Source organism: Denticeps clupeoides, chromosome 14, assembly GCF_900700375.1.
Source record: "Denticeps clupeoides chromosome 14, fDenClu1.1, whole genome shotgun sequence".
In the NCBI taxonomy this organism is placed as follows: Eukaryota; Metazoa; Chordata; class Actinopteri; order Clupeiformes; family Denticipitidae; genus Denticeps; species Denticeps clupeoides.
Window position 1 is genome coordinate 5861617 of NC_041720.1, and position 19261 is coordinate 5880877.

The 19261-nt window shown below is 43.7% G+C and overlaps 1 protein-coding gene across 5 annotated transcripts in view; it reads left to right on the plus strand.

Annotated features, from left to right (window-relative positions):
* The first annotated feature begins 506 nt into the window (after positions 1–506).
* ryr3 (ryanodine receptor 3) overlaps positions 507–19261 on the plus strand; it is a 75045-nt gene continuing 56290 nt past the window's right edge. For 2 of the 5 annotated variants that reach the window (XM_029002215.1, XM_029002216.1), the window contains exons 1-7: positions 578–625; positions 10156–10275; positions 12601–12705; positions 14369–14389; positions 17297–17371; positions 17615–17693; positions 18236–18348. In XM_029002215.1, the coding sequence (XP_028858048.1) occupies positions 578–625; positions 10156–10275; positions 12601–12705; positions 14369–14389; positions 17297–17371; positions 17615–17693; positions 18236–18348 (561 nt within the window). Of the gene's footprint in view, positions 626–10155; positions 10276–12600; positions 12706–14368; positions 14390–16916; positions 16932–17296; positions 17372–17614; positions 17694–18235; positions 18349–19261 lie in introns of all 5 variants that reach the window. The other 3 variants (XM_029002217.1, XM_029002219.1, XM_029002218.1) reach the window with 2 other exon arrangements.

Below are 19261 nucleotides of genomic sequence, written 5' to 3' on the forward strand. Positions count from 1 at the left end.
TTCGTAAAGGTCCGCCCCCTTTCTGCCACTTGGTGGCTCTATAGCTCCATTTGGACGAGGACAGCTGAAGTTCTATAGAAAAGTGACGCTGGCCGGCGTGAATCGGTGTCACTGCCACCGGTTGAAAGGTGCTAATTAAATCCTGTTAACGTCGCAGGGTGCCAGGAGGACACGTCGAGTCAAATAATTCCCAAGAATAAGGCACCCAAAAGGTGTCCTTTAGAGTACCCTTGAAGGGATGCACTTATGCACCAACGTGTCAGGCGTCCTACATTTTTTTTTTTTTTGCTAGAAACCTTTGTGTGTGTAAGTGTGGATAAAATGATGTTTATCTGTGTCCTTCTCGATGCAGCGGACGTGGTGAACAACCACCCTGCACCCTGATGCCCCCCCCCCCCCCCCGGAGCGACAGCGTGGGTTCGCGCTCGGGACTCCCCCCCTATATGGCTGCGGACGAGCTCGGTGCTAATATCAGCCGGGGAGGCGCGGAGGGCAGAGGAGGGGAGGAGGAGGAGGAGGAGGAGGAGGAAGACAGCGCGCCGAGGCTCCGAGTCCGAGCCGAGACTCCTCAGCAGCCATGGCCGAGGGCGGCGAGGGCGAAGACGAGATCCAGTTCCTGAGGACTGTGAGTAACGCGTCGCCGACGACGCGCTCTTTTTTTTTTTTTTTTTTTTGGTTTTCGTTAATTACTGTCCGTGACGTCACGAGTCAGATCGCGGTCGAGAACTGCCCCGCGCATCACGCTCTCGACTTTTTTTATTTCTATTTTTTTGAGGGGGGTTGGTTAAAGAGCAATCGGGACACCTCGCGTCGGCGTGGAACTTGACGCACCTGTCGCCGGCACCGTCGCCGGCCCTGGAATTTAAATGACCGCACCATCTGCAGGTGCGCGACGCGATTACGCAATCCACCCCAACGTCCCATTTTACAACAAAAAAAAACACATTTTTATTAAGTTTATAGGTATTCTGTAAATACGGGGGCACGTTTTACAGTGCTGCCATGTTACTCTACTGTTACCAGTTCCATTGGTCTGGAATTATTAGATAAAATGGACATGTGACAGTGAATTGGATGCTTTTGGTGTGAGACTGGTGGACTGTGTGAAATAAGGCAATTATATGTATATTTTATATCATATCATATATATTCATATGACACTTTGATGAATAATACAGTCAGGTTCATATTTGCAGTGGTCTTCAGACCACCCGGAGCCTTGCCCATCATAATCACTTGCATCTTCACAAGACTTGTCATCTGGTGGCATTTGGAACGTTTCATTTTTAATGCCGTGATATAGCGGCCCAGGGGCAAAAACACCCGATAGCGTTGGCTTCTTGAAGACATTTCTATTTCGGTGGTTTGACGCAGATTAGTTACATAGTTGTGGTGGGGCAGGGCGGCCCAGGAGTATATCACTTGTTACGTAACAACCTTCTCAACAACTTCCCTATGCTTAATATATTTTTTTTAATTGTAAGATATACATATATTTTTATTGTTTGATCACTGTAACATGTTTGTAGGCCTACAGATCATGCCCGGCCATGCATATGGCTCTTAACAACTTACAATAGAATGATTTGTTGTTGCCAATGGAATGCTAATTACGTGTCCAGGAACAGTATAAGTGAGTAATTGATTGACACTTTGACATTTCTTACTGTTCAAAAATAAACATGAAAACTCTAAATTCAAATGCATATATGTACAAGTATGGATTATGTGTAATGTGTCATTCTACACCAACTGCCATTCTACAAAGACTCCCATGATGGGTTTTCTCCAAAAAAATGGAGCATTATGATTGTTTAGCTTACCTCACCATACCATATAATCTTCGTATGAATTAATCATACGCTGTCAATGGTGCAATCATATGACATCGGCTTCTCGTACCATCACCATATCACCTTGCCACTGAAGTGCAGAAGTGGCAAAGTTGGTTCGCGAAACAGGCCAAGACATTTGATACGCCCGCAGAGTTTTTAAATCCTGAGGTAGCTATGTGGCCCAGTGGAAATAATGCAAATAATCCAAACATTATGGAGGTCACCTGTTTCTGAGGTAGCATTTTTAACATTTGGGTTGCAAAGGGGACTTGGCTCTTTGTTTGTCCCTTTTTCTTACCTGGACCACCCATTGGATCGTTCCGTGAAGGACGTGCACCTTTTAGGTTCAGGTGCTTGAGAAGGCAGCCGTACAGTAGCCCTGGGCTTATTTGGAGTTTATGTTGTTCTGGAAGCCTCCTGCATTCCAAGAAGACGGCCGAGGGGGGGTTAAATTTAGCCTCTTAAAAGCTGATGCTTCCACCCCACGTACACACGGTCCTCTGGCATCAGCATTTGCAAAGGATCGTTGCGTCAGCTAACGCAGCGCAAGACCACTGACATTTTAACACCATTTTTATTGCAACGAATGGCATTTAGAGCTCAACAGCTTGCTACCGCGCAGCTTGACGTGATGTCAGAATACAATAATTAAGTGACACTGGCAACCATGTCCGGAGAGCAGAAAGCTGCCCTTAATAAATCAATGTCATCCAGGCTTCGTCGTCGAGAAAAGTGGTGGCGCACGTGAACCAGTAGAACTTTAGCCCGTTTGTTATTCCTCTCGTGCCACGTGCAGGAAATGCAAACAGGTTGAGCTTTTCGTTCGTTCTGTGGTTCACGGAAGCAGCCTCGGCGCCGGTTAGTCAGCACCGCGGTGGGCTGCTGCACCTTTGAGAAGCAACTCCCGTTCCCTCCTTCTATATGAGGCAGCAGTTGATTGACGCAGGGAATCAGGTTCTAGGCTGGCAAGCGTGTGTCCTGAGAGGGGACATGGAAGACTAAGCGCTCACTTATCAACATGGCTATACATCACTCATGACAGTCCCCACTCCTCTCCTTCCTTTGCTCTGGCACCTTCAGCCCGATTGGGGCCAGACCAGGAGGGGTTTGGCTCATTTTAATGGTTAATAGGTGCTAACGTTGACAGTCCATGATGTACATTTCCCTGACCTTGACTTTTAGGAAATACTTAGAATAGATCTTGTGTATATGTAATAAAAATAAAATTAAAAAAAAGTTGCGTTCTGAGTAAATAAACTAATGATATTTGCAGATGGGGTCCTAGTGAACCAAATGAGGGATTGACTGACATCTTAAAGTACTTGTGTAAGTCACTCTGGATAAGAGTGTCTGCCAAATGCTGTAAATGTAAAAAGGACCTACCTAATTCATTCATGAACCTTGACAGACTGCATCTGTAATGACAAATAAGTCAATTAATCAACACTTATCCAAAAAGTCAGTAGAGATTATTAACAAGCCCAGCTCCTGTGATTCGTTATATGAATGTTTGAGATGAAGTTTCTGCTAAATCATCAAATCTTTGTGTTTATTGTGCAACGCTGCATGCTGTGCCTGCAAGAAAGACCTTTCTTTCTTTGACCTTGTTTAGTTTTTTATTGCTGGGGCCGATTGAACGACTGAAACGTCCTGTGTGAAGCGTTGGAGTCGTGTTTAATTCAGTGCTCAGATTAACAACGGGCAGGTCCCTAGCACGCTGGTGGAATGGCGGCAGCGGCACATTAATCGGTTCAGAGCATTTTTCTCAGCCAATGCAGGCCCAGTGATGAGGGGGCAGGCGGGAGAATGAGCCAGTGGAGCAGGAGATGTGTTTTAAAGCACCGCCGGCTCTCCTGTCCTCCACAGGCTTCACATGACAACATGGATCATCAGACGTCTCCTGCGCTGATGAGTCCAGAGACTGAGTTCCTTGCTCTGTTGTTATTCCTGGCATTCATGTTGCCCTCGGTGGACCTGGAACCATCTGTGCTGAAGGACAGGAGGACCACAAAGATTCATCACCTTCAGAGATTTGTCAAACCGAAGCCGGGGCTTCTGCCCATGTACCCCACCTGAGACATGGTTTGAGGGAACAAATGTTCTGGATTTCTTGGCTCTGCTCATCTATAATGCTGGAGAAGTTTTCTCTCCATATCTTAAAGCGGTGGATCCCATCCCTTATACAGTTTCTCACAAAAGCAAGTACACCCTTCACCCTTGTCGCTCTTACACTTTCTCATTCTGGTCACTGTAGTTCAAAATTGCAAGAACTCTGACGAATCTGTAAAAAAGGATTGTTGCTCTACACTAAAATGGTCTAGGCTGTAAGAAGATCGCTACACTCTGAAGCTGAGCTGCAGCACGGTGGCCAAGACCAGCGGCTTAACAGGACAGGTTCCACTCAGAACAGGCTTCACCATGGTCCGCCAAAGAAATTAAGAACAAGTCCTCAGCATCATATCCAGAGGTCGTCTTTTGGAAACAGACTTGTGAGTGCTGCCAGCATTGCTGCAGAGGTTGACGGGGTCATGGGTCAGCCTGTCAGGCTCAGACCACACCATATTTTCACGATGGCAGGACATGGTGAGGAAGGAGGGCACTTATGCACAACGTCACAAGACATGGGATTTATAACATGGAGCACAGGACAGGGGAAACATCACCAAACAATGACCTGAATTTGAAAAGACACAAACAGGGCAGCTTCATACTGGTGGATTCAGGTGGAAACAATCAGGAACCATTATAACAAAGGACGAACATGAAACTCTGGTCCGAACTCGACATCCAGAGTAGCCCCTTCTGGACCGGATCCTGGCACGTACACATCAAACTGGTCTGCATGGTGAAGGTCTGCTCGCCTATGAACCAGAAGACCCAGGTTCAAATCCCACTTACTACCATTGTGTCCCTGAGCAAGACACTTAACCCTAAGTTGCTCCAGGGAAATTGTCCCCGTAACTATTGATTGTAAGTTGGTCTGGATAAGGGCGTCTGATAAATGTCGTAAATTTAAATGTAAATGCATGGTTGATATCCAAGAAGGAAGCTGCTTCTAAAAATGATGCACAAGAAAACCTGCGAACTGCTTGCTGAAAACAAGCAGAATGAGGACATGAATTACTGGAACCATGTCCTGTGGTCTGATGAGACCAAGATCAACTTATTTGGTTCAGATGGGACACGTGTGTCTTGCCTACAGTCGATCATGGTGGTGGGACTGTCATCATTTTGGGTTGTTTGAGTGCTGAACATACTGAAGCAGAGCATGACCCCCTCCCTTCGGAAACCAACATTCACAGGTAATTAAAAAATACATTTGGGGGAAAAAGTCAGCAGAGCACAGGCATTAGACAATGATGGTTTGATCAGCAATTGATTTGATTAATCATCCAACTGGATAATCATTGAGCACGAATATTTTCAGTACAAAATAGTCTATGACAGTTACAAAATAAAGCCATTAAACATTTGCTTAGTGAGGCTACACCACATTTCATCCAACAGTAAATTCATAATTTGGCCCTGAACATCTCATTCCAGACTAATGGTAAAGAATGCCATTTGACTATTTATTTGAAGTTAGATGTGAATTCCATTACAATTCCAGGTACAGGAGGTTGGCTGTTTGGGAAGCTCTACTGACTACGCATATTAATCAGGCTGCATAATGATTGTGGGAAAAGTTTTGATATGAGGATGGGTAAAATGGGAAGACAGCCCTCCCCGTCAACTCTGCTACGATAATGAGGAGCGCTTTAGTTTGAAAGATGGTGACGTGGGCAGGGAATAAATGGATTACGTTGTCCCGCAGGTTGGAAGGCATTATCAGTGTGCCGCACCGCTGCACTCACCCATCAGCGTTGGCCGAGGCCTTCCTCCCACCTCTGCACGCGCGGCACTCTTTTAAACCAATATTCATGCAAAGTGAGGTAGGGACGGGGATGGGGCTCAATTTGTAAAACGACTGCGAAATTAGGCATTATGCGCAAAAGGTCATGGGTAAAGGATACGGCAAACTTCTCTGGGAATTGCATTTTGCTTCTCCCTCCCGCCGATCCCGAAGTGGCTCGTCGTCAATTCCTCGCGCCGTTGCTGCTCTGCTCTGTCAGTCATGAGAGCAGTGAAACATCAGACTGTAATGGCATCCTTGTGTACCTAATATATTAATACATTTAGCCAGAGTAAATGTATTTTTCCCCTCCTTTTTTACATTCCGCCTGTGTCTTTTTGCCTTTCAAAGAAGCAGAAATGGGAAGCCTGTGTAGACACCGTGCATGTCACACATATCAAGCAGGTGGGCAAAATGTCGCAGCGTGATAGTGTGGCTTTACTTCATCTTGCTCCCATAACATGCTTATTACAGCAACACTCCTGCTTCTGGCCTATCAAGGCGTCCCTTGTTGCCCCGGATGGGGACGCTCGAGTGACACCGGTCGTACTGGGTTTCAGCAGTGTCGTTCCCGTGGTGAGGTGGCACTATGAATTCAGGACACAGACACGAACCCCTTTGACTTTCAAGCGCTATCAGGCTGTGGCACCTTTGTGTACGGGATGTTGTCTGTGACAGCGGGACCGAGCGCGCCGTTTTCCACCCCACCCCCTTTCTCTCTCTCGCTCTCCCCAGCACCTGCTCGCTCAGGCTTCCGGAGAAAGCAGGACTTTTACGGAGCGTTGTGCGCTGTAGGAGCGCATTGCTGATGGTGGCGCATCCTATATATGTAGTCACCTGTCCCATTTGACTGTCAGGCATAGCTCTGTGTGCGAAGCACATGAAACGAGAACGTGGCATGTGTGGTGGTCGGTGATAAATGGGAGTTATTTATAGGGTACGTGGGACAGTGGGACAGCTTTACAGATGTGGCTCGCAGGGTTGGGCCGATGTCGACTATTTCCTCAGAAGATATTGCACTTCTTGATCAAATCTAACCAGGAGCTTTTGTAGGTCCAGAACATGGCCTTTAATTTCGAAAGTAACCAATGTTTTAAAAAATCTGGTCATGCATCTGGTGCAACAAGGGCTGAATAGGAAGAGAGAGTTAGTTTTATAATGACGCTTCAGTCAGCCTGTCATGTGACACGTATCACTTTGTCTGACATTTACGGTTGTGATCACGAAATTATGGCTTCTCTCAGATTGGGAAAACATAACAAGGAAAAGAGAATACGTCCATGTGGAAAACAGTCCTGTTGGGGAATATTCACCTTTCCTCAAGTTCATGTTCGTGGTATGGTTGGAGCAGAGCTGTGCGCATTTACTTACCGCTGCGGTGCGCCAGGACCTCTCGGGTTACGGCCCGTGGACTCTTTGGGCCACACACACACCTGTTCTTGTCCTTAATGATGAGCACCAAGGAAGCACCAAGGAAGGGTGGGGGATGGGCGGGAAAGAGCGTCGGAGAGGATGACCATTTCAAATGGTCAGAGGGGTCAGAGGGCAAGTCCAGTCCCTGTGTCCTGTGGCATCCGTGTGGCACACACCTGCAACTGGCATGGAGATATGGGGGTATGTAGAGGTGAAAGGCATGAGACCGAAGGAGAAGAGTGTGGGTTAAATTGCCCTGCACCACCCTAGGCCCTATAGATAGATCGTGATGCTGCTCCTTAGCTGTCCAACAGATGTCTTCTCCGGTCGCCACTGGATAACTTTGCCTCAGATTCGCCGCATTCTATGGCATGGGATCAAGTTGGGTGAGAGGATGGTAAATGGCCCTGAAAATAAGTTACAAATCGTGCTCAGTGAGGCCTCTGATGGCACACGCATGCGTGCACACGGGCAGAAGCGAGTGTTCCCATCGGGTAGTCGTCGCCCCCCCCCCCCCCCCCCCCCCCCCCCCCGTGCCAGCCTAAGCAGCTGACGCGTACGTAAGAAAAGAAGATTTACTTTATTTTAAAGAGGTGACAATCCCTTGACACATCACGTTTAGTGGGGGCTCCAGCTGCAATTTCAAAATGTGCCTGCAGTGAAGAAACCAAGGCAAAATATAAAAAAAAAAGGAAAGACATAAGTCCTCATGATCACATGATCTCCACTTTGCATACCATGTGTTTACCTGTCTGGTGACAGGTAAATATGTCAGAACCTGCTCTGACATTTCACGATCTTACCACTGAGCAAAACATAATAAGACTGTAATAGGCACAAAACTATTAGTTTGGCTAATTTTTTTGGAATTTCTGGCGAAACTCTGTCCTCACAATCATAAATTTACAAATTTAACTGACAATTTGTCACAGTTGTGAGAAATTTTTGTGATGCATTTCTGCAAAATCACAGTCCCAACATCAATTGTTTTTATTATTATAATGTTATTATTTTTTTTTTTATTAATTGTCATAAACATTATGTGCATTATAACTAGAGGTGGGCATAGATTAATTTTCTTAATCTAGATTAATCTCGCTTTTATCTTGGAATTAATCTAGATTAATCTAGAGTAAGCAAAATTAATATAGATTAATCTACATTAATCTAGATTAATCTAGATTAAAATGGCTCATTTGAATTCTGCCAAAGGCATTCAGAATGTGTGTGCTACCCAAATAATGACTAAAAGTAAGTCTTTGAGAACGGATTTCTCAAGACAGGTGGCGCATTAGACCAGGGGCTCATCTCCTGTTTCCAAAATGCATCACAAACTGCTTGAGAAAGCTGTTCTACTATGATAATTGGTGATGAAAATAAATTATGTTCAATAAGATATACTTGTGTTTACCAACTGTTTATTCAGTTAAATAGCTGCATCCATGTTACCACGTCACGTTTGATGTGGTAATTTCACAGTTCGAAGACTCGTTCTCGCCCCCTACAGTGCAATTCGGCTAGGTTGTGTTGTGTAACTTTTTGATTTTGTTTCTTGAACCACAAATGATGAGCTGACACCCAAGAGATTTTCTGTGCAAAGTGTATTCTGTACAAAAAGCAAGGTCGCGTCAGAACATCGCGTCAGAACATCGCTTCACACATCGCGTCTTTCTGCACCGCTCTCTACAATTTACAGTAATAAAAGAACATAAAAAAAATTCACAAAATAACACACATGCAAAATATTCCTAATATGTACATAAATTAAAATGAAAGAAAATGAAAGAAAACTTTTTGCACACAAACCCCACGCACCTCTCACAGCTCACGCCATGTGTCCAAGAGACTTGAACCGGGTCTCAAAAACAAAATAAAACTCTTTAGGAAATAAGAAAATAAAAGACACAAGAAAGAAGAAATATACTTATAAATCTAGTGTAACCATTTAACTCCGGCACAATAGCTTGCATAGTATAGACCCAGCTCCCAACCCAACTTTGTGAATAGATTAACAGCAATATTTTTTTTATCGCCCGATAAGAGTCTCACCTTAACTCAGCACGTTAACGCCGATAACGGCCCACCACTAATTATAACACATTAGTTATTTCTGTGTTTTTTTGTTCAGTAGACGTGTTCTCGTAAGACATTTCAGAGCAGTGAGCTTGTTAACAAGGATTCGGTGCGGTTTCTGTTGCTGCACTGACACTCAGCAATTGTAGGGCAAAAAATTCCAGATCTGGCATAGTGCTGATCCTACTTGACATCACTTTTGCATGGAGATCCCAGCAGTGGTCCACCGCATTCCCTCTAACTTGATTCTGAGGCATTGTTCAGATTATTCACGTCAGATGGTAAATGGTAGAAAATGGCAGATGCGTGCACACTAGTCTTTTTCCATTTTGCACCCAGGAACCCCAGTAAGTGCCACGGCACTGAGAAGTGTTCACAGCATAAATTCTGCGATTTGATGTATTCCTCTCACCCCGGTGGCACCTGTGTCACCTCACGCATCGCGCGCACAGTAGATCTGTCATGTGCTCCTTGCTGAGGCGCTGTTATGAACCCACGGCAGATCGCTGTGCGAAATGAATTGATGCCAGCCCGATAGCGGGAGTCAGAACCATGGCAACCATCCGCTCCGATTAATGTGGGCTGAGTTGGCAGCTGCGTGGGGCGTCGCCTGGAAGCAGGAATCAGACACAGATCGATATCCTCTTAACGGGGACACGCCAACAGATCTACAGAGAACGAGGTTTGTGCGCACAGCTTCATTTGATGTGCATTACAAAATGTACACTTAATCTCTGCCCCCCCCAAACTGAATGAGCAAAAAGAAGTTCCTCCATATTTTATCTGAGTGATGTATTTTAACAGATTTGAATGCTTTGCCAACGAGAAAAAACTCTCAGAATTGTTCTGCTTTTCTTCTGAATCACAGGTGCTGTTTGATGTCGTCCAGGGTTATGTTATATATAAATGTACATGTAAATGACACATGTCTTTCATTGGCAGGACGATGAAGTGGTTCTGCAATGCGTCGCCACGATCCAGAAGGAAACCCGCAAGTTCTGCCTGTCAGCAGAGGGACTTGGGAACCGGCTGTGCTACCTGGAACCGACATCTGAAGCAAAGGTGGGCTTTTTTCCTTTCATCTATTTTTATGCTCTATTTTCACCAGAGGTGTTTAGCACTTGTTGGCCCCTTTGCCTTCACTCTGCGGTCCAGCTGACCCCAAACCATCTTATTGTTAAGTACATAACTCCCATGTGTTCATTCATAGTTTTGATGCCTTCAGTGAGAATGTCTACCTGGTCATGAAAATAAAGAAAACACGTTGAATGAGGATGTGTGTCCAAACTTTTGTCCTGTACTGTATGTATAAAGAATGCTTTGAACATGTTTTAATCAATAGGGCATCTGCATTAAGTTGAAAAAGTATGTGCATGAGCACATTGTTTAATCCAATTCAGGATACATCAAAGGATACATGGAATGAACTTTAAATGATCAGAAAGTGGAACTCTAAAGCTTTTCTAGAGTTCCTCAAATTGTGTCAGTGGGAGCTGGTACTGTGCAATGTTTCAACACTAATGGGCATGTGCCTGTGCTAAAACTCCATGGCAACAGTAACATATTCAGGCACTATGAACTTTTACTGCTGTTGGTTCAGAAGGAATTAATACAGTGGATTTATTTATAGGTGCACACATGAAATGTGTCCTCTGCTTTCAACCCATCCCAATGACAGGCGCCCGGGGAGCAGTGTGTGGGGACGGTGCTTTGCTCAGTGGCACCTCAGTTGCACCTTGCGAATCGGCAACCTTCTGATTGACCGCTTCTTTGACCGCTAGGCCACCACTGCCCCATCCTATACACAGAAGATCAGATCATGCAAAATTGTCCTATCATACCCTTCTAGGTCCTTATTTTAATGCTGGCACTGGAGGGGTGTTGTCCATCTATCTGTGCCCTAATATTGCAGCAAGGCTGTGGATACCTCTCAACATGGGCAACTGAGGACTATACTTACTCTCCCTGACCCACACTGCTTTTCTCATTATCACCGTCCCATTTTGGATTCACTACCAGTCTCGGGTTCAGAGGTCAGAACTGTCAGAGTGTAATACACTGCCACTGTGGAGGGGTGGAATCTGGAGGACCAGCACTGCCCAGTCACAAATTCAGTGCGTCCACATAGTCGGGAGGGAATCGGGAGATTTAATAAGATACATGCAGGGGTAGAGTGTCCCCTTAATTCGGCTTCTAAAACTATTTTGACCTTAGCATGCACTTTGTACACCTACAAATGCCATTGATGGCTGCCTCGGTGTCCCTGCACCTTTGTGAAACACCAATGCAGAGGGAAAGAAGCCAGAGTGCTTATGTCTCTCTGCTACCAAGAGCATTGCTCAGTACATTCACTGAGCAATAAAATAGACTCCATGTACTGATAGGGGGAAGACAGTAATCCCTCTTCATCTGCCATTTTCACTGCTTCACTGTGGCATATGCACTGTGGCTATCATCCTGTCACAGTGTTCTCCATATCCAGATTCTGCAATTAACCCTTCACTGCACATGTGAGTTTGTTTCATTCTTTCGGATCGGTGTTCATGATGCATTAAGTTGGATGTCATACTTAATAAATGAAGTGAGACTTCACGATCATCTCACAGGACCTCAAGTGGGAACCAAATGTTTTGAAAAAAGCACAAGAGAGGATGTGCATCGTCTGAAGATCATTCTGATGGTTCAAAGTCATCGATGGTGCAATTCTAGACCCCTACCAACAGTCTGTTCTACCTCTTCCACCATCTGGTACACTGCTGCCAATGCCAAAGATAAAGGCAGTCATCTGTTCTGCTCAGAAGGTGATTTGCTGCAATATGCCAGCCCCTCCCACCCCAGACACGAACTTTCTGAAACACTTCTCTCTGGAAAAAGGCAGTGACCCATCAAGACCAAAACCACCTGAAACAAAAACTCCTTTCCATCTGCGACATCCCAACAATGCCAAGGACAGTCCAACTTTTGCACATTTGCTCACTCCCCCCACACCTAACCTTATTCTTAGGTGACCTCCCACTATTTAAAGAACTTGGCGATAAAGTTTGGGTTTTGTTTCGGAGTTTACATCAACAAATGATTGCATGTGGACACCTGAGTAGCACAGTGATTTGGGCCTTCCTTGTGACATGTGTGACCATTAGCTGCTGTGTAGCCATGGGTACCTTTGAGGAAAAGTTGTGATGACTTGCGCCTGAAGGAGAAACAAATGAAGTCAATTAACATCACAGCCTCATCAGTACTCGTAATGAAAGATGCTGCAATTGAAAATCCCATTTTCTTCTTGAGGCAGTCATTAGGGAGTAAATGGGAAAGTGGAAGGCATACAGAGATAAGTCGGAAGAGAATTGAAAGCCCGAATTAAGTTGTCTCTTCTCCTCCCCCCCATAGTATGTCCCTCCGGACCTGTGCATCTGTAACTTTGTCCTGGAACAGTCACTCTCCGTACGCGCCCTGCAGGAGATGCTGGCTAACACCAGCTCAAACAGCGAGGGGGTAAGTGCAAAACTTATTATCCATTATCCATGAGGATTTAAAGAGTATCCAAACCACAAAGAAGCAGTGGCGTCAAGGACTAAAGTCATATTTCATTTGTGTCTTCTGGCCATATAGACCGTATTTGAAATGAGTCGTAAATTGAATTAGATAATGGATAGCAAGGCTAGAGGTGCAAACACATCTATCTTTTGTACTGCAGAAATATTTACTAAGGTGTACATGCTATCTTGCCGGCGGCAGCCTGCCCTGTTTCATTGTGAGGTGCTGCAGTGTCAAGTAGGGTCTAAATACATTCAGAGCAGAGAACTAAAATAGCTGTTTCACCCCAGAGCAATTGAAATTGAAATCCTAGTTTTGGTGTTGCTTTCAAGGCCTCTAAGCAAGCAGTTGACTCGTAATACCACTGTGCTACTGCCTCAAGAGGTGACAGTGAGTTACTGCAGCCTCACGTTTCCCCTCGGTCCTGCTAATTAGCAAATGAGTCTTGACTTGAATTGAATTGTTTACTGTTTACATGCAAAAAACTGCAATGAATGTTGTATTAAACAATGGGAAAATATGGTTCCCCCGGGTGGCATTTTCAATTCTATTTGAATGGTTGAATGGGTATTAATTTACAGTAGCATTATTGCCTCATCAAACAAAGATAGATTTCCTTTTTTTCAGACCGTTTCACGGAATATATGCTAATTCAGGCACTCCAGCTGTTGTTTAATGTCTGTGTTTGACCATTTCAATCCTGTTTGGAGAATCAGATGCTCTCAGAAAGCGCAGTCAATAAATCGACCGGCTGCGCGGATTGTTTTTAAGTCTGGAGACAGTTTGGCACGGGAAACCGACGGGCGACTCCCTTGGCTTTAAGTGCCTGTTCCTGTTCGTAGCTGAACCGCTCACAAGATTTATACCCCGTAGTCAAACTCAAAAGATTGTTTAGGTGTCTTTCAGCCAGGTGCTTTGCTGGCACGTTTATGGACGGGTAAGTAATCAAGATTTCACGACGAGGTCATTGTTCTACTGTTGGCCATAAAAACCGCTTGGCGAGCAGCTTGGAACGACATTCCCACCGGAGACGTACGCTTTTCGGAATACGGATCTTCAGATGGATTTTCGAACCCCCATGCAGTGCTGCTTTGTCATAGTTGCTCCCGCTGGTTGACATCTGGGCTCACATGTTGTGCTGCTGTGTGACCTTTCTGTTGTACTGGCTGAAGACCACCACTCCACCGAGTACATCATGAATGTGTCTGTCTCTTTGGCTCTGAACGGAACGTGGCGCATTCATAATACGCACAACATGTTTCAGCTCACATTCCCAGATACTCAGGGCTGCTTTCCCAGACAACTGCAGTATTGTGCTTAAACCTTCTCTGCGAAAACAGCCCACAAAGTCGTTGTCTTAATGAGGCCACTGAATGAACTGGCAGTAATGCATTATAGAATTGACAAAATGGTTCCTACAAGAACAAATTTATAATGCATTATGTGCCCTGCTATTACTGTGATTACTGTATTGTCTAAACCACATCTTCCTCAATTATGTAGATTACTGCACTAATTCCAGTTAGTTGACGAATGATCATCTCCTGCAGGCCAGTGAATGCAATGAATTTGTAACACTTCATTTTCTCGTTATTTCTCCACCTCTTTTCAATGTTGCTAGAATCCTGATCATGAAAAATGGGTACGTTAAAAAGCGAATTCCATTGTGTTCAAATGTGCATGGACGCTTTTAAGTTAACTAAAAACCACGCTTTCACTTCTAAAGGTTTTCCTCTTTTTGCCCAAACATGATTCATCAGTTTCTGAAGAGTTGGCTCTAGGCATAATTCAGGGTGCACAAATTAAAATGAAATGCATTCCCATGGTCTTTTTTTTTTTTGTGTGTGTGCGTTTTACAAAAAAAACCCCCACAACAGCACAGAAAGAAAAAATCTGGTTTCGTGGGAGGGACAAGAAGACTCAGCTAAACATCTCATGATTATGCGAGCATCTCCTGTTGTTGGTGGGGAGGGTCTTGGGTGAAGCCGCTTTTATACACCTTGTGGCTTTCATCTGCCTCATTGTTCTAAGACTGTGTTTGAGGAACAAATTTTTCTCAGTGGTGTCCAAAAGACTTCCTGTCTGCGCCAGACATTGTAGTTGGGGAATGGTGTTGATGACAGGGGACCACTAAGACCGATATAAAAGCGGAAAAAAAAAAATGATGTCAGATGACCTTTAAATATGTAAATACACAATATCAAGTATTTTTAATTTCTTTCTATTCCTAGAAGGTATAAACTTTCTGAGTGGTTTAATTTTCAAGGATGCATGAAGCCGATTAGAGGTGAACAATATGGAAGGTAGGAGTTCCAGGAGTCTCTTGCAGATTGGAAATTATTGACAATATCAGGCTCATTCAGATTACAATAAAAAAAACAAAAAGAATATTGCTTGCTTCAGAAGACTGGTATACGCACAGCTAGCAACAGCACATGCACACTCACAAAATGATCATATATTAAATGGGGTTGTTCTACATTATATCATACCATAATCTTTGGAAGAACGTTGTTCTTTAATATTAACGGATCTTCTTAATGGCATTAGACTAGGACCCCTTTCTAAAAAAGGCTGTTGCTGTACAATGCTGTGCTCAAATGTGAATACCAAGGGAATGCATAAGAGTGCACACCTTCTTTATTCTGACATGAGAGAGACATAAAAACAAATTCCATCCTTCCGTAGAAATGATCCCAAAAAGGAAACGATTACTAGTGAAAGGGCTGTGTGCTTTAGCCCCCTTGTCTCAGACTGTTTTAATGTACTAACTTTAGGAGTTCCTAACACTGTGGCAAATGGCTGATAAAAAAAGAAAAGCCCCGAGGTTTCGTAATGCACCGATCATCTGCCTCCCTGACATTTTCTATTACATTTACTGACTCATGATGTGTCTAAAGAACAAGTTTTGGTTTTCTGGGGGTGAATTTCTCTTTGCAGTTGGGTTTCTAACACAAGGAAATTTCACGGGTACCAGTGAAGAGGAAATGTTCTGGAATTTTGATTCCGGAATTCACCCCTGTTGGATTGATTGAGTGGAACTACTTTCCTGAGCTTTGTCTTTCACTCATCAGTGTCAATTGGCATAAGTAGCTCCCATTTTATTTCTTACCTGAAACGTCCTCTTTTTACACTTTATTTCGAGTCTGGTGGGCCATGGCATCATTGTGTCCATTCTTAAGTTTAAAGTGTCTATTTCATTACTTTTTTTTTTTGCATCATCAGTCAGATCTGATGCAGGCTTTTGATTCTGATGCCACTTTTCATCTTATATTTAAGTAATTAAATTTGGCATTAAGGCCTCCTGTCCGGCCTTAAAAAAATAATTGCATAACAAATCAGAGTCCTGCTCAGGTGGATCCTCCAGATAAGCAGCAAGCATTAAAAGTCAATTACTCAAGACCTGGCACAGACCTGGCAGAGGAAGAGGATAGTGTTCAGAAGGAGAGTTCCAGTTTTACCAGGCCACTTGTAGTATAAAAAAAGAGAAGTAAAACAAGGTGAATAAAATGCTATCAATATTAATTGAATTGGGACAGTGGAAATTCTGATATGCCTCCAGATTGTGTATAATTAGACAAAGAGCATTTTTCATTTATAATTTCAGCCATGAGGACACAGCATACTATAGGTAGGCATGAAACACTACCAGTTTTGTTAAACTGACACCTTCCCTATACACATACATATGCTAGTTTGGTAGGAAATGTTATTATCAAGGCAATGCTAATTCATGACCAATATACAGCACTCAATATAATGCAAGTCCACAGCCTTCTGTACACACTGATCAAAATCAGTGAAGACAAATATGAACATGAAAATTTACTAATTAAAGGAAGTCCGTTTAAGCCTAGAATACAAGTAGTACCGGCTAAAGCATCACAGCTGCCCACAGTGATATCATCATCAACATTATATGAGTGGTTAAAAAAATTGAATAAAAAAGTGACTGTATTAAGTACTTGGTTAGAAAATGTAACATGGAATGAATACATATTTGTGAATAAATGTATGCATTCTGGATACATAATGGATACAAACTCTGGCTATAGATCATACATATGATACATTCAGAGTATTTACAGTATTTTCTGTATTTAACTGAAAATGACATTTTAGTGTTTAGTGTCTCATGAAATACTGTCTCTTCTTTTAAATGCTTCTAGAGGTTAATAAGGAAGGTGAGTATTTCCTGCATGTTTACTCCTGATCTTATTTCTCTCCAGAGTCTAGGTTGGAGGATTTGTCTTTTTCACGAGTTCACATTTCCTCATCTATGGTACTACCAATGAAATTTTAATTATGTTGAACGAGAAGATTGGTAAACTTCCCCGTATCTAACACGTTGCCAAGCAGCACAGCATGCACTCGTCACCATTGGTCAATGAAATCACCATCCCATTGGTTGCTGTTTGGATGGGTTCTCTTATGAGGTCAAGGACCATTACTAAGAGAGGAGGGCAAAAACCGGCTTTACACTCTAATCAACAGTCCCCATTTATGCGCCGGCGTGGGTTTAATCTTGTGGATCTGTTCCGTTCAACAGGCGGCACAAGGGGGCGGGCACCGGACACTGCTGTACGGCCACGCCATCCTCCTGAGGCACTCCTTCAGTGCGATGGTGAGAATGCGCCGCACCTAATAGCCCAAAGAGCAGAGGGCTTATGCTGGCTGCCCATACTGACTGTCGGGGGGCTTGTATTCAGGGTCATATTGGGGCCACGGCAAACATGTAGGTCTAATGGGGAAGTAATTTTACAGCTGAGTGAAGCGTGGCCCTTACATAATTCCAGCGTGTTAAGTACTACAATCTTCAGAGACCAATCCCATTATCTCATTTTAATTCAGCGTTTGTCCTTTACAGTACCTTACTTGTCTGAAGACGTCAAGGTCCCAGACAGACAAGTTGTCTTTTGATGTGGGCTTGCAAGAGGATTCGTCAGGTAAGCCACAGTCTACACTGGTCTTTTTCAACTGGCATATAATTAATGATGTACCAGAAAATCCATCAGACAATTCCAGAATCCAGTGACCAGACAGGCTTTCTGAGACTTTCTACTTTTAAACATTATGCCACCCTAAATAGGCAGAACCCAGGCATCGGTGCGATCCATTTGGAATGGAGATGGTCAGAGACGTCCTTGATCCATATGTTATCTGCCTGCGAGGAAATTCACTCCTCTGTCCAGTTTCACTTTTGCATATATATGTTTTTTCATGAAGATGATGCAACATTCACAAATGACCAAAATGAGCAGGTAGTATAGGAACATGACATTACACAGATTTTTCTTTACTGAACATTGACCTCCTCAAGAGCTACCATGCTTATTGTTTACATTGTGTGGATCTGTTCCAAGTTAATAGAGTCATAAATGGCACCCTCCAGTGTAATCCTTCAGTGGCACGTATACTCCAGATGTCTACGTGTGGAATTAAATCAAAATTATTTCTGTTTTAAGCCTGGAGTATGATTTTTTTTTAGGGGAGGCCTGTTGGTGGACCATCCACCCAGCCTCTAAGCAGAGGTCAGAGGGGGAGAAGGTCAGGATTGGCGATGACCTCATTCTGGTCAGCGTGTCTTCGGAAAGGTACTTGGTGAGTATTCTGTCCTGATCTGCATTGGGAACGTTCCCAGAACATTGTATAACGTTCCTTACAAATACCTGAACGAATGGTGACTGTTCTAGTAGAACATAAAAACTATATGACTATATAAACTAAATAAAACTATAAGACTAAATAAAACTATAAGACTAAATAAAACTATAAGACTATACATTATTCATGCTATAATGTCATTAAAATAATTACAAATATGAAATGCTGTCCATTGCAAGATGTTGCAGTCAGAAGCTGTTTCATCTTTTCCCTTCCAAGTAGTTTTTTTCAGTGCTTATTCAGCCAGACTCACTTCATTGTCTTTCTTATCATGGCCGCTAAAGGCATTTGCCTCTTATTCATGCCAAACTCATTACAGCTGTTTCACTGAAGTGCACAAATTGAGAAAGGAAAAAAAGAACATACAGCCATGCAGAGAGTCATGAGAGAATGAAAATAATCATGTTCACGGTCCTCAAGCCCTCATGGGAAATGTGGCCCATTTATTGGTGATAAAAGTCTGGTTAGCTGTGGAACCCTATTCCCAGTGTGGCTTTTTATAAAGGCGCCTGTGAGATCAACTGGCCGTTAATGGGATGCTCTGCTGCAGAAGGACGGCGTCAGTTTTAATTAAGTGCCTCGTCGGTGGGACGCGGCGAGCATGAAGCTGCATTCCCGACCCTCACAACGCCTGTGGGGGGCAGTGAACTATGCGATAAAAGCCCTGCTGCACCTGAACCACTGGTTCTGTCCCGGTTTTATAGACTGAGATTGGGAGAGATCGCCGGACCATCTGACAGCCTCATTCCCTCGGTATTCACAAATCTCTCTTTGTAGCCTCAGCTCTGTATGTAGCAGCGCCATCCCATCGTCATCTCATGAGCTCTGTGAATGCTGTAAAAATGCTGTA